Here is a 13775-nt window from a genome sequence, read left to right as displayed (position 1 = left end):
GTTGCCAACATCACACAAATTGTTGCACTAATGTAGGAAACGTTTACTCTTGATGTACACTGTCCCAATTCCTATTCCTCCCCTTTACCTAGGGACAGAGGGAAGGTAAACTAGCAATAGTAGATAAAATGAGTAGATAACTATAAAATTTGTACTCTATAGGACCTCTACCAAGCTCATAGTGCTTACATACCAACAACACAACCATGTGTGAGCCTTGTGTGGCGCCAGACTCACCAGCTGTTATAAAGGATCAAAAATAAGCAATTAAATATGGGCATCCGTTTGCTTTGCTCATTGGCAGTTCATCCCATTGGATTATCAATTCTCCATAGCTCACTACCCTACTCTGCCCTTGTATGCTTTATGTTGGGTTGGACTATCATGAGTACCAGAGGAGCTCCATGTTGGCACCAGTCACTTCTACACCATTTAACACTCTTGTCATCTAACTGGTGTCAGAGTGGGTTCTGGATGGCAGGTTCTCTGGTTGGTCCTAGGAGTTGCAGATCAGCACTATGTCTTTCAATTAATATCCACAGATCCACAATTTGCAAATATAACTGTCCAAGGGAAACAAAGATTAACAATTTTTTCTTTTCCTTTTTTCCTTCATTCTTTTCATCCTCCTGTCTCCTCTCCGTGGTGGATTTCCCCCTTTTCACCTCTGACTCGTTCCTCCTCCCCTGTTTGCACTGATCCATCAACCTGCCCGTGGCCTCTCCATATCTCCAGAGTACAACATCAAACTCCGGAATATCAGTAAAAGCATGAATAGTCCCCATCCCCATGCTGTTCACCGTCAGCGGTCCTTCACTTTCTCTGGTCTGTTCAACCCATGCTGTGCATGTTAAGCTGCATCCCTAGCCTTGTGCCCACCTGCTGCTCATAGCATGAGGCTTTTGCATCTGCAAAGTATTTATTGTTCCATATTTTTTTGATGGGTTTTTAGGGTCTATTTTTATTCAGCTGCTCTCTTTCCCATGGTCATGCAGAGGGATGTAACAGGGCCCTGATGATGTTATATGAGATCTCAACCATCAATTCTTTAGCTCATGGGTAAGAGAGCAGAAATAGGCAGTACAGAGAATCAGAGCTTTTTGCCTCGTAGGGACTGATTGGACATTTGAGTCACTTAAACAGGGGTAGGTTCTGATAGGACCAGGGTTCATTCCAAGTAAACATAGCTTTCATTATACAAATAATGCTGTTACTTGTTGATTTTAAGGCAACTAACTATTAGTGTGTAAAATGCTTCTGGGTAATCTTAACCCTCTCCTATCTGCATTAAACTGGATGCATGAGGGCTTAGAGACAGTAGTTCTGCTTCTAACTGTGTGAAATGTTTGCTGCTGCAAGGTGGCATGGGGTGTGGCACAGTGTTCTGCCATATTGGATTGGTTTGGGTGCTTACAGCACAAAGTATCGCAATCAATGATGTCTCTAAATACTTGGCCTATATCAAAGGCAATTTACTTTGCGCCCTACTTTATGGATTAGACTAACGGCCCCTGGCATGCATGACTGTGGCTGAGTTGGGTTGTTGCCAGTATGACTTGGCTTTTCTACAACAGTAGAGGTGCAGATGTATGACAAGTAATAATGCAGACTGTGATTTTGCTGTGGTGTTGGAGGTGACAGAATCTCATTGATGCTGTGTTACAGTGACTATATATAGTAACATAATAAGTTAGGTTCAAAAAAGACACACGTCCATCAAGTTCAACCTATTAACTCTATATATATATATATATATAAAAAAAAATATATATATATATAACCTGCCTAACTGCTAGCTCATTCAGAGGAAGGCAAAATAACCATCCAGACCAGTCCCTGGATCAACTTGTACTATGAGTTATCTTCCATAACCCTGTATTCACTCACTTGCTAAAAGCCATCCAAAAAGCTATCTAATGTATCAGCCAGTGTGACCAGGTCCAGACTGAGAATTAAAATAGGCCCTGGCATTTCAGATACACAGTGGCCCAATCAGCCCACACTGAGGCCCAAATACCCCCCCCCACAAGCCCACTAAATAGTGACTTTCTATTGCACATTATTGCAGCCCCTCTGGCATTTGCCAGAACCCACAGATTGCCAGTCCGGGCTTGAGTGCGACTGATTCAAGGAGAGAATTCCACATCTTCATAGCTCTCACTGTAAAAAAAACCCTTCTGAATATTAAGATGGAACCTCCTTTCTTATATTCGGAATAGTCTCAATATGTGAAATGTAATTCATTAGTATGATGTTCCTAGTGAATGAAGTTGGAAGCTTTGATCCCATCAAAATAAGAATGTATTTCTTCCCCTTTAAATCCCCAGTATCTGTAATTTATTGCTAAGGAGTAAAGTTCCTGCTCGTGCCTGTTTTAGCATGTGTACAAGCTTAACCAATCCCATCTATATCCAAGAACCTAAAGTCTAAGTATTTTAATATGTTTTGCCCATAACAGTTGAGACAGTTAAGATTCTCTCTCTCTCTATGATACATAAGAAATACAGGCTTATGATTGGTTAAACCTGCATACATACTTAATATGGAGATATCTGTCTGTCCATGGAAGCTGGCTAGAAGGGAGGAGTAAATATGGTTCACAATTGTAGTAGAGAGGCTGTAAATGGAAAATTACTTTGTAGGCCCTTTGAAGGACTTGGGAGTGAGGTACAATATCTCCAAAGTAAAATAATAACTGATAATAAGTAAAATAAAATATGGAGAAGTAGAAAAAGAGAAGAGAAAGTAGGATGAATGCAACTGTATCCAGGGGCGCTCGCCTCAAGCAGCAGTGCCAGCTAGGTTTCCAGGGGCGGCAAAAAGCTGCTCCTGGTGCCTTTAAGAGCCGAATTTCTGGTTTTTAAACCGGAAATTTGGCTTTACTAGGGTGCGAGAGCGCAATTGCATTGCTGCCTCCCTCCCTGAAATGTAATCGGGCTGGGGGGGCGGCATTACTGTAGCTGCCTCAGGCGGCAATGTTCACAGGAACGGCGCTGTCTGTATCTTGTTTATAAGTCAATAGTGAATAATGCCAGGAGCAAACACCCGTAGAAATTATGTGAGCCTGCCCCTTATGCCTTTCTTGTATAACCATGTCTTCTGTTACAGACTTACAAAATAGATACACATAAAGCTGTTTCAAGCATGAAATAAATCCAGGAATCATCCATCTGGGGGAATACTTTCATAAAATATTGAAAAAGGCAAAATTCTTGAAACCCCCCAACCCCTGTTTCTATATTCACATATCACTTGACACATGCGCTTCCAATTTTATAGCTTTAAGTATTTGTTCATGTTCACTGGCCAAATAGAGACAGCACTCCACATGGTTCCCAGCCCCGTTACCATATAGACATAGCATTAAGCACTTTCTTGGAAGAACATCATGCAACCCATTGAAGATAGGATCCACTTATGAATATCTGGCTTTTATTTCTTCAGCAAATAGACAGCACCACACGTTTTATTTCATGCCATGTTTCAGTCATTAAAAGGTTATTGTTGTGTGTGTGTGTGTGTGTGTGAAGTTTCCATTCCTTGGCTCACAAACAATGGTCCTTGTTTTGGTTCTTGAGAAGTTAGGCTTTGTGTGCAGAGAATTTCCAGCCTGCGTAGCTCTCAGTTGTGTTTCAGCAGGAAGACCCATGTAGGACAGGCTGGGACTTGCCGATGATACAAATAATCTGTGTTTCCTGCTCCGTTGGAAGGCAATGATGGGGAACTCTTGTAATTTTTTTCTTAAATACACAATACATTCCTCATGTGTTTGCTTAATTCCTTAGTCTCATTAACCAGGTACCTTCATCTTCTTCTACTTCTCCAAAGTCTTTTCAGTAGTGAAATTTAACATTCTACTTTGGTTTTTGTGCCTCCATCAGAAGCCCACTTCTTTTTCAGCTTTTTTTTGGAATGTGTTAGAGCCACAATCAGGGAGGCATAGGTGGGGCCCTGTTGTAACAGGGGTCTCGGAAAGATGCTAATTGCAGATCTGAAAAGGGTGTGGCTTTGCTGACAATGATGAGGCGGGGGATGCAGGCAATTGTTGTGGTCTCGTCAGATCAGAGAATGGGGCAAAGTGTTGCCCAGCCTTTACTCCTTGTTGTAATTTCTTATCCCATTGTACTTTATAAACAGGGGCCACTAGATACAGCCCTGCTGAGTATTTAAGGCAAGAAATCTTTCCATAAACAGCATATTTTACAGACACCCTCCCCTCGGCAGGCGTCATTTAGAGTGTTTAGAGAGTCTGTGAGGCCTGAGGAGGAGAGTTTACAGAGCTGGCTGACTTGTCGCCTTAAGTGGTTGAGGGGGAACATGAAACTGGCAGAGGAAAGAGCAGAGTTTTTGAAAATGAACCGTCAGGGTAGCAGATTAGTAGTGGTGTGTGGTCTGAAAGGGTTTATGGTGTTTCAGTCGAAAGTTTGAAAAGCCTATAAATAGTTATAGGGATAATGATTTGTCTTAAGCAATTGTGGAGCCAAAGTTCCTTTGTATAAACAAATTCTGTCTCCTTTTTGTCCCATTCAGAATACAGAGATGCTACTCCTTGTCTCAGGTGGCACTGTACTAGGCATAGTGAATTCTGTTCTTTAGGTACAGGGGGCACAGTTGTGCAATATGCCACAGTATAAATGCAGGGGAAAGATGTATAGAGGGAAGCAAAATGCCAGAATCATCCCCATTTGGAAGATTCCATTTGTACAGCGAATTTAGAGATGGAATATGCTGCTGAGTTAAGAGTTCATAGGGCACACTATTAAATTACCCTGTGTAGTGTACAGGACATTATAATAGTGTGGTATTCATATCTTGGCTACATGTCCCTGTTGATCGGGGATTCTTAACCAATGGGACAGAACACAAAAGTCAGTGAGCCTTATCTCTAGAGCACTCAGCCTTTAATACAGTGCAATTTCCTGCTAAGTTAGATCATAGTAATTACAAGATCACACATATTTGATGGGAAACCACCCCAGGCTGTCTTTAATAATGCTTGTGGCTCCCATCCAAAGAAGAGTTTTCAAACTCTGCATCCCATACGCTGAAGTGCTCTGAAGTGACAGTTTTGCTATGGCACCAACACCCTGCGTTGAATCCCTGCAGCTATTGGCTGACCCAGTGGCTTGAATATACAGGCAGACCTTGGGAATGTAGTGATGATATTGAATCATCCTTTATGAGTCCTACCCAAAGGCATGGGCTCCGTTGCCCAAGTGTCCCAGGCTCGGCCAATGGACAGCATGAGCGGGTGGGTCCACCTTTGCCTAAGGTAGGGTGAGCCCCACCATCCCCCCAGAAGGGGCCGTTTGGACTCCCCTTAGCCAAAGCTAGGGGGAGTCCCTCTAACCTGGGTTCTGCCGAAGCTTCACCCAGGGAGTGTCATGGCCTGGGGTCCAGCCAAAGGGACTATGACACCCATCCAGGTTGCTCAAACCAAACACGAAAAAAGTGCTGGAGTGAGCGGTGCAATGCCATTGATTGCCTTGGTAAGGCTCCGGCTGGCTGCCGGAAAAAAGACTTTATCTGTGACTTTGTGTGATATTACAGGCACTGGATACTAAGTCACTTATATTCTTGTACTACTGGTTCTGACTACAGAAACAATGTACCAAAAGCCAGCTGTATCACCATGTATATAAAATGCAACCTGTGTCTCTGACTCCCCCAGTTCAAATGGTCAGACACTTGCTCTGCTGCCTCTGGTCTCTGATCATATTACACAGAAATCCCACCACACCCTCTGGCAGCTCCTCTCAAAGGGAACACATCTAACACTCTGTGCTGTGGGTGGGGTGCCTTTTTGTCTTTTTGTGTTCAAATATAAAAAAGGGAATTTTAGTTGCTCCTTGTCCATGGCAAGAACATCACCGGAGTGTTATGCACATGACTCATTAGTAGGAGTTGGCGGTTGCTGGCATCTTCTGCAGTCCCAGAGGCACCCCCTACTCTTCTCTTTGCCCTTTAATTTTTTCCTAGTAATGTTGGCTCCAGATCTGTTTCATTATGTTCTTCTGCCTCTCCCTGAATCATTCCTTCCATCCATTGCTGCTCACAGCCAGTGCTTTCCATTATGCCAGCCGCAGGGGACAAGGTCTTCTAAACACTGCTATGTGAATATCTAGTATAAGTAAATCTAAAAACAGCTGTGTTTTTAGATTTACTTATACTAGATATACCATGACCTGGATGAATGAAAATCTTCATAGTCATTGCTATGTGAATATTTACTGCTTAATGCAGAGCTACATTTTAATAAGACCACAGAATGCCCCACCTCCCTATCCCAGTGTCCTCCTTTATCCTATCAGTTCGTCTTGACGTGTAAAGATCAAAAGTGAGGCTTAAGAAGCATCCAAAAGTAAAATCCCATCATAAGTGGAAATTAAAGTCCAAACAACGAGACAATTTTGACATGTTTTTATAAATACGAGAAAAGTAATAAATAATACTCACTACCAGTGGGGCTGTTAACTTTACCTTGTGGTGAGTATTATTTATTACTGTTCTCGTATTTATAAAAATATTATGTCAAAATTGTATGCATGGGCACTTAAGTCTTGTTTGGACTTTTGATTTGCACTTCTTATGGGATTTTACTTTTGGATGCTTCTCAAGCCTCTCTTTACACATCAAGAAGGACTGATAGGATAAAGAAGGACTCTGGAATAGGGAGGCGAGACATTCTATGGGCTTATAGGTGCGTGTACTCCCCCCCCCCCGGAAATGTTGATATTGAATGTTAGTGGAATAATAAATGGGGTAACCTCCCCAACTGCATATATATGAGTTGCTGCTCTGTATATATTGTGCATTAGTACCAGGACCTGGCCAGGCCAACAGTGCAGTTTGTGAATAAGCAGGTGTGAGATGGATCAACTGTATTCAATTGGTATTACACTGACACTGAATGTGTCAGTGTTCTGTATGAACAGGGGTGAGGGATAAGATTAATAAATAAATAAGCAAAAATAATTACACACACAATCTCAGAATCAGTCTGTTATCAGGTTTATGTGATCATTAAGAATGTTAATAATCAGATTTATGCGTTTTTCAGGGGTACATACCTGGGATAAGACTCCAGATGAGATAGGGTCCATGGCACGAAGGCGCACCACCAGCGAGGGGCAATATGAAGACAGACATGCAGAACTTGGCACTGGGAGTAGCCCCACCAAGGTGCGCTCACCAGTGCGTTGTGTCTCTCCAGAAGTCGCCTTCACAATCGCAGCAAACCCAGGAGGGAGACCCAAAGAGGTAACATCATTCACCAACAGACATAGGCCAGGGCTCCTGTAATGTCCTGGACATGTTTTGTTGCACTAGGAACAAATGAGATGTTCTGGAATGCCCAGCTCCCTTGCATGATAGGGTTCAGAAATGGAATATCTCTGATTAGGATATCAGGAAATGACAAGTTGGAGACATTACAAGGGTAAAGTGGAGACAGTAGGGCAAGATGGAGGCGGTAGGTAAAGATGGTCGGTCAAGACTAGGGTTGGCACCTTTTCTGAAAAAAAATACCGGCCTTCCTATATTTTTATGGTTTTTCCCTAGAAATAACATTGGCATCAAGCAACATTTTTACCGGCCAGGTGGCAACCCTAGTCAAGACAGATACAGTAGGGCCAGAAACTTTTAGCGAGGGATTCCCGAAAACTATCTAGACGGGGGTCACTATATACTGTAAATGTAAGGGTTGTGCAAGGTAAGTAATCGGTCTGTTCCAGATACATTTAAATATCTGTGTTGGCTTCTGGTTGGTCAGATCATTAGAAATGAGTCTGCTGAATTTCAGTCAGTCCTTTATCTGTGCTGGAGGGATTTGTTTGGTCATACTGTACTCCACTACATCAATTATGGCCCTTAAGAACACAGATACCCAGTAACCACATGTTTGTTTTGTATTTATTTCTTACCCTCTCCTTGTACTGTACCCCTTCCTCAGCCTCATCTGCACAGTTACAAGGAAGCCTTCGAAGAGATGGAAATGACTTCACCAGTGATCAGCCCAGTGGCCACAGGTATCCTTAGTACTCAGGTCTCCGTACAGTTCAAATGGGCAGCACTGTTCATTGATATAGGCAAAACAGGACCAAGTTAAAGAAATTCTCAAAACAGAATGATAAGTCTAATGACATTGCTACATTTTATTGTGGGAGCTAGAACATTAGAACACATAAATAAACTGCAGCAAGTGAGACTTACACCCTGACCACCAAGGATAGTTGGTTTCCAATCAATAATGTCCACAGTCCAGCACAGTGGTTTATCAGTGTCACCATTTGATACTGGCACAATTTAACAATCAGGTTGATTAAAATCCTGCCTTATTATCCTTTGGAACTTTTGAATTCAGCTTGGGTTATTTACCGTTACTTATCTATTGTTACTAATTAATAACAGATTGTTAATTGTGAGGAAGGACCCCTGTTAATGTTTTCGATGGGAAAGGGATTAAATATTTAAGTTTAAATAAAACAAATGAGGTTTTATCTATAGGATTTTCTCATGCAATGTTTGATAGTGGCCTTATTATTACCAGGCAAACTGAATCATTGGTTTTATAAAGGTTATACAATTTGATTCAACAGTAGAACACACCAACCTGCAGCCAGAGGATTAGATGCTCATAGGATTATACCAACCTGTTTAGGCAGGGGTAGATTGGATGTTACACGCATTAAGTTGTTCTTCAGGCCAGGGCTGTATCTGCTGAGCAGACAGAAGTTGAGGTATAATGTTCACACCATTGGGCAGCAGGGAGTGGGCACTAGGGACATTCCAAACCTGAATAACAAAACTTTTTTGTGTCACAGTAACGTTATCTGTGGAATTAGCTCATTCTGGCACATTATGTCCAGCTAAGCAGTTAGATTATTAAAGGAACAGTAACACCAAATTATAAAACGGTTTTAAATGTACTGTTGCCTTGCACTGGTAAAATACAACTATATTTTATATAGACAAGCTGCTGTGTAGCCATGGAGGCAGCCGTTCAAGCACAGGATACACCTTAGATTACAGATAAATTCTGAAGAATCCAATTGTATAATACAGGGCTTATCTGTTATCTGCTGTGTATCCTGTGCCTTTGCTTCTTTTTCAGCTTTGAATGGCTGCCCTCATGGCTACACAGCAGATTGTTTATATAAACTATTGTAGTGTTTCAGAAGCAAACACACCAGTTGTACCATTGCAGCACAACAGTACATTATATTGTCTTACTTTAAAAGACTTTCATTTTTGGTGGTACTATTCCTTTAAAAGAGTCACCATTTCCCTAAGCATAAGTTGAAGAGCATTAGGTAATATGCTGTTAGTTTGCCATAGTTGTCAGTATATAGCTAAGATGAACCTCTCCTGTTTCTTTCCCCACAGTAGCACGATCCCCCCCTGGTTTGGCCAAGACCCCCCTGTCTGCCTTGGGACTGAAACCCCACAATCCTGCTGATATAGTGCTCCAGCATTCAGGAGGTGAGTCTCTGAATTCTTTTGCCCTACATGTCTACATTTATCTCCATATAACACGGCCCCAGCTGTAGTTGGGGTACAATGCCCAACATTCTCTGTGGTGTTAAGGGATGCTGGGAGTTATACTTTCACAGTTGGGTGCCTGCAGGTTGGATTATGAATACTGTGTGTTAAGCTGAACACAAAGGAATATGTTCATTGAATTTTATTTATGTAACCATAGGGTTACATAAAGAGAGTTGTTACACTGAACCTGTCCCCAACCTCTCGTCTTCTAGCTGTTGCTGTAACTACAACATCTACCAACATTCTGGAATTGTAGCTGCATAGTCAGTTGCTGGCCATTGCTAGAGAGATGACGGATCCCCTGTTTTACAGAGCAGTCTGGGTTCCATATGAAATCCTCCAATTTCTGTTTAAACACAGTGTCTCTTGTAAATCCATTGTCTTCTGACCTTGCTGGCTCAGATCCATGGAATGTCTGTTCCATGAAGCAGGAATATAACATGAATTCCCCAGATTGGACCTCAGTAGGTTAGGATATACATCTGTGGAGCAGAGAGCTCTGGGGAATCTCAGAGATACATTGTTCCAGGTCCCACATTCCTCTCCTTATAAACACCATGAATCTGCACATCCCATCACGTTCCCCCACTGGGAAGTAACCCATGATTCCAGAAGCACCCCAAAAATACGAAAAGTAGAGACCCAAAGTTTTATACATAGGTATATGTCTGGTGGGGAAGTTTTCGCATAACCTAGGGCAAGTGTGTGCCAGAGTGCGATGGGGAGCAGATTTTGTTGTCAGGGCATACACTACTACTTTATATAAGCCTCAGGCTGCTCTTCCTCCTGAGTGAAACTTAACACAGTTGGAAGAGGGACAATGACCCCATGACTTTTTTTTTTTTTTAAATAAAGTCGCTAGAATGTAAGCTTAATGATTTTACCACTGCTAGCACCCCTGACCCATTTTGGCTTCAAATGGGATGCATGGAGTTGTAGTACAATAAGAATGGTAGGCGTCTCCCTGTTTCACTCATTTCCTCTTTCATCCTTTCTGCACCAGAGACAGTCAGGGAAACAGTAATTGGTTACATGGAAGGTAAGTAGGTTTTGCCTGTTGCCCCATTAACCCTTTCTTTGGTTCATTGGTGCATTTGCTTACACAGCTACTTTTAATCTGCTTTATGGGGCTGCGTTGTGGACTTGCCTTGTAGAACAGGTTTGGTGGACATTCATTTGGATTTGGTTCTTTTTTTTTTCTTTTTGATCTTGGTTTTTGTGTCTTCTGGGGGGCTCATTTTGCATGCTGGGGTGACAGGGGTTTGGCCTGCTGAGTGCATTATATCCATTGGGAACTGTAACTGAACTCTCTGCCTTCAGGGTTCCAGAAAGGAAATACAATATCCAAAAATAAACATAAATCAGAAAGGCCTCCAAGTGCAAGTCTTTCCCATCTCTGTGTAGAATGAGGTTCATATTCAACCTCAGGTGCCACGCTGGGAGTTTGCACAACAGGGTTCTTTATTAAAGGGGAAGTTCAGCAGAAAAGGATGGCGCAAATCCTTGTACAATTGCAATCGGTCATTGTTTAGTTGCATAAAGGGTGGGGCTCTTTCGTCCAAGTCTGACTAAACAGCCCTATTTGTTGATTGTCCCTGAGTTTTACAGTTTGCCCTTCTTTGACTTGGTTTGTACGGTTTTACATTGAATGAAGAACATAACCGCATCTTCACCTGTAACAACCTTATAGCCTTCTTTTGGCCAATTCTCTGGGGGGCAGGGAGTTAATTGTGCAGCATCTATTGCAAATGTGCCCTGGTTTGATCTCAAATTGATTTACACTTCTGGCCTAAAAAGACCACTGTTTTTGTCTATATACAAACCTGAACCTCATTTCTCCCTCCATTCTTTAAAGGAGAACTAAACCCTAAAAATGAATATGGCTAAATATACCTTATTTTATATACTGAACTTATTGCACCAGCCTAAAGTTTCAGCTTGTCAATAGCAGCAATGATCCAGGACTTCAAACTTGTCACAGGGGGTTGCAATCTCACATGCTCAAACCCCAGCTTCCGGGTCATCACAAATTATCCAGCAGAAAATGAGGTTGGCTTGTAATATAAACTGATGCTACAAGGTTGATTATTAAATTCTGATGCTAGTTGCACTGGTTTCTGTGCTGCCATGTACTAATTATCTGTATTAATTACTAATCAGCCTTATAGTGTGACATTTATATTCTATGTGTAATGTATATTGTGAGTGGGTCCCTAAGCTCAGTAAGTGACAGCAGCACAGAACATGTGCAGTGAATCATCAGTAGAAAAGAAGATAGGGAGCTACTGGGGCATCTTTGGAGACACAGAACTTTACTGCTAAAGGACTATGGTTGCCTTGGGTTTGTACAGAAGACCAAAACATAATGTACAACATTTCTAACCTACTTCTTAAGTTAGGCTTTAGTTTTTCTTTAAATAGCTTCCCCCATACCCCCACCCAACACACACCAGACGTGCCCAGGAAAGTATCTTTACTTTATGCAGTAATATTGTACATTTTGGAATGTGGATCCAAAGTGAAGTCCATTTTAGGGGTCAGGAACACAGAGTTTTCCCCTGTTTAAATCAAGCTGTCAGCTCCCTGAGGGCCTGTTTGCCTTCCAAGCTGACAGCAAGTGGAACTGTTTATTGAGAGGCTCAACTTGCAGGGGGTGACTGTCTCTTCAGCCTAAATAATTTGTCATTTATTGCCCTTGTTGCACTAGCAACAAACAAACTGATCCGTAACTATGGATAATGTCATTCCAAATTAGGACTTCCAGACAGTATATCCTAGAATTATGACCCCCATTACTCTCTGTCAGGGAGTAGTATGAGTTGCAGTTTGACCATGTAACAGTGCAAGCAGAACCCACATATTCTTGGAGGGGAGGCAGGTTTTGGGGGTGTGTGCTTGCTATTGGGCAAGTAACACCAATCCATTATACCTTTGAAACTCATCTGTAGGAATGAAATGTACAGGAAGATATTTTACTTTTTCCCTTCCATATAAGGATGAGGCCAGGGGTGCAATGAAATAAATGGGATTCCTTTGCTCAAACATGGTATGGCCCCACTGTGCAGATTGACTGGAGCCTGAATTTCCTCTGTAAAGCAAAGTGGTATAGACCAAGCCATTAGGCTTCAAGTGTTTAAGGAACAAAATATCCTATTTACATTGTAAAATACATTATAGGGGTATATTTCTTTTAACTATTAACTGTGGTTTCATCCAATGGGCTGCTCTGGTGCTAGAGTCTAAGGCCTTCATTCCATGTGTGTCCAGCCCTAAGGAAGTATTAGAAATGTATTCCTGGAAAGAGAGTAAAATTGCACATAAAGTGCAATGGCCACAGACATTGAGGCACCTTTAGTCTCGGTGTGTCCACGGGTGTCTTCTCCTTTCCCGGGAGGCAGTATACTTCATCGTTCTATCAAGTTTTAATATTGATTTAAATAAGATCAGCCAAAATGACTTTATAAATTATAAGAACCAGGCCCGTTTGGGAAACCTGCTCACATAGCACCCTATCAAATAATCTTGTATTCCTGATAAAAGTAGGGCAATGTTGTCGACCACTTGCTCAAGCATAAATGAGGATAAAGGAGGGTTGACCGTAATATGTGGTAAAGCCTCTCACTCTTTGCTTGTGTGAGAAATTCCAAAATCAGTTAACCCATTGTTCATACTAAACTTTGCTGGAGCCAAAATAAAGTTTTATTCAAGGAAAAGTGCAATGGAAACTTGAATGAAAGAGGGGATTTTGCTTTCACTACTGAGGTCACATTCTAAATACTCCCCACCACTTCTTGTTTTGAAAAAACTCCGATCATCCTTAGCTCTGCTCTGGAAAATTTCACTGTTTTGAGAAATTCTCCTCCTGCAAAAAATCATTTCTTGAATAAATGTAAACTTTTCGATGTTAGCTGATAACAGTCCATTATATATACCATATTACTGTTCCTTCTCTTTAGGGGGTGTAAAGGGGGTCCTGCTGATGGTTTGGTCTTTTTATTTGTAGAGCCAAGGAGTTACGTTGAATCTGTTGCTCGGACAGCTGCCACAGGAGGAGCTGCGCCCTCGTCACCTAACGGCCCTCAGGCGTATAGTGTTGATAGTCTGATGAGAAATGGGGGTTACCCCAATGTTTTCACTTCCCACAGTCCTATCTCTACCAGCAGCCCTATACACAGCATTGAGGGGTATGTATCTCCTTGATGAAGCAGGGATATAGTATATAAATATTTATT

At 41.9% G+C, this 13775-nt stretch overlaps 1 protein-coding gene across 7 annotated transcripts in view; it reads left to right on the top strand.

The window, feature by feature from the left end:
• The window catches only part of tns1.S (tensin 1 S homeolog), a 199378-nt gene that overhangs the window by 175383 nt on the left and 10220 nt on the right, over positions 1-13775 (top strand). For 4 of the 7 annotated variants that reach the window (XM_041578022.1, XM_041578023.1, XM_041578027.1 and 1 more), the window contains 6 exons: positions 736-825; positions 7061-7260; positions 7952-8027; positions 9385-9480; positions 10547-10582; positions 13547-13727. In XM_041578022.1, the coding sequence (XP_041433956.1) occupies positions 736-825; positions 7061-7260; positions 7952-8027; positions 9385-9480; positions 10547-10582; positions 13547-13727 (679 nt within the window). The remainder of the gene's footprint in view (positions 1-735; positions 826-7060; positions 7261-7951; positions 8028-9384; positions 9481-10546; positions 10583-13546; positions 13728-13775) is intronic. The other 3 variants (XM_041578024.1, XM_041578025.1, XM_041578026.1) reach the window with 3 other exon arrangements.

Source organism: Xenopus laevis, chromosome 9_10S (assembly GCF_017654675.1).
Source record: "Xenopus laevis strain J_2021 chromosome 9_10S, Xenopus_laevis_v10.1, whole genome shotgun sequence".
In the NCBI taxonomy this organism is placed as follows: domain Eukaryota; kingdom Metazoa; phylum Chordata; class Amphibia; order Anura; family Pipidae; genus Xenopus; species Xenopus laevis.
The sequence above is the reverse complement of the archived record's forward strand: the minus strand, read 5'-3'. Positions and strand labels throughout refer to the sequence as shown.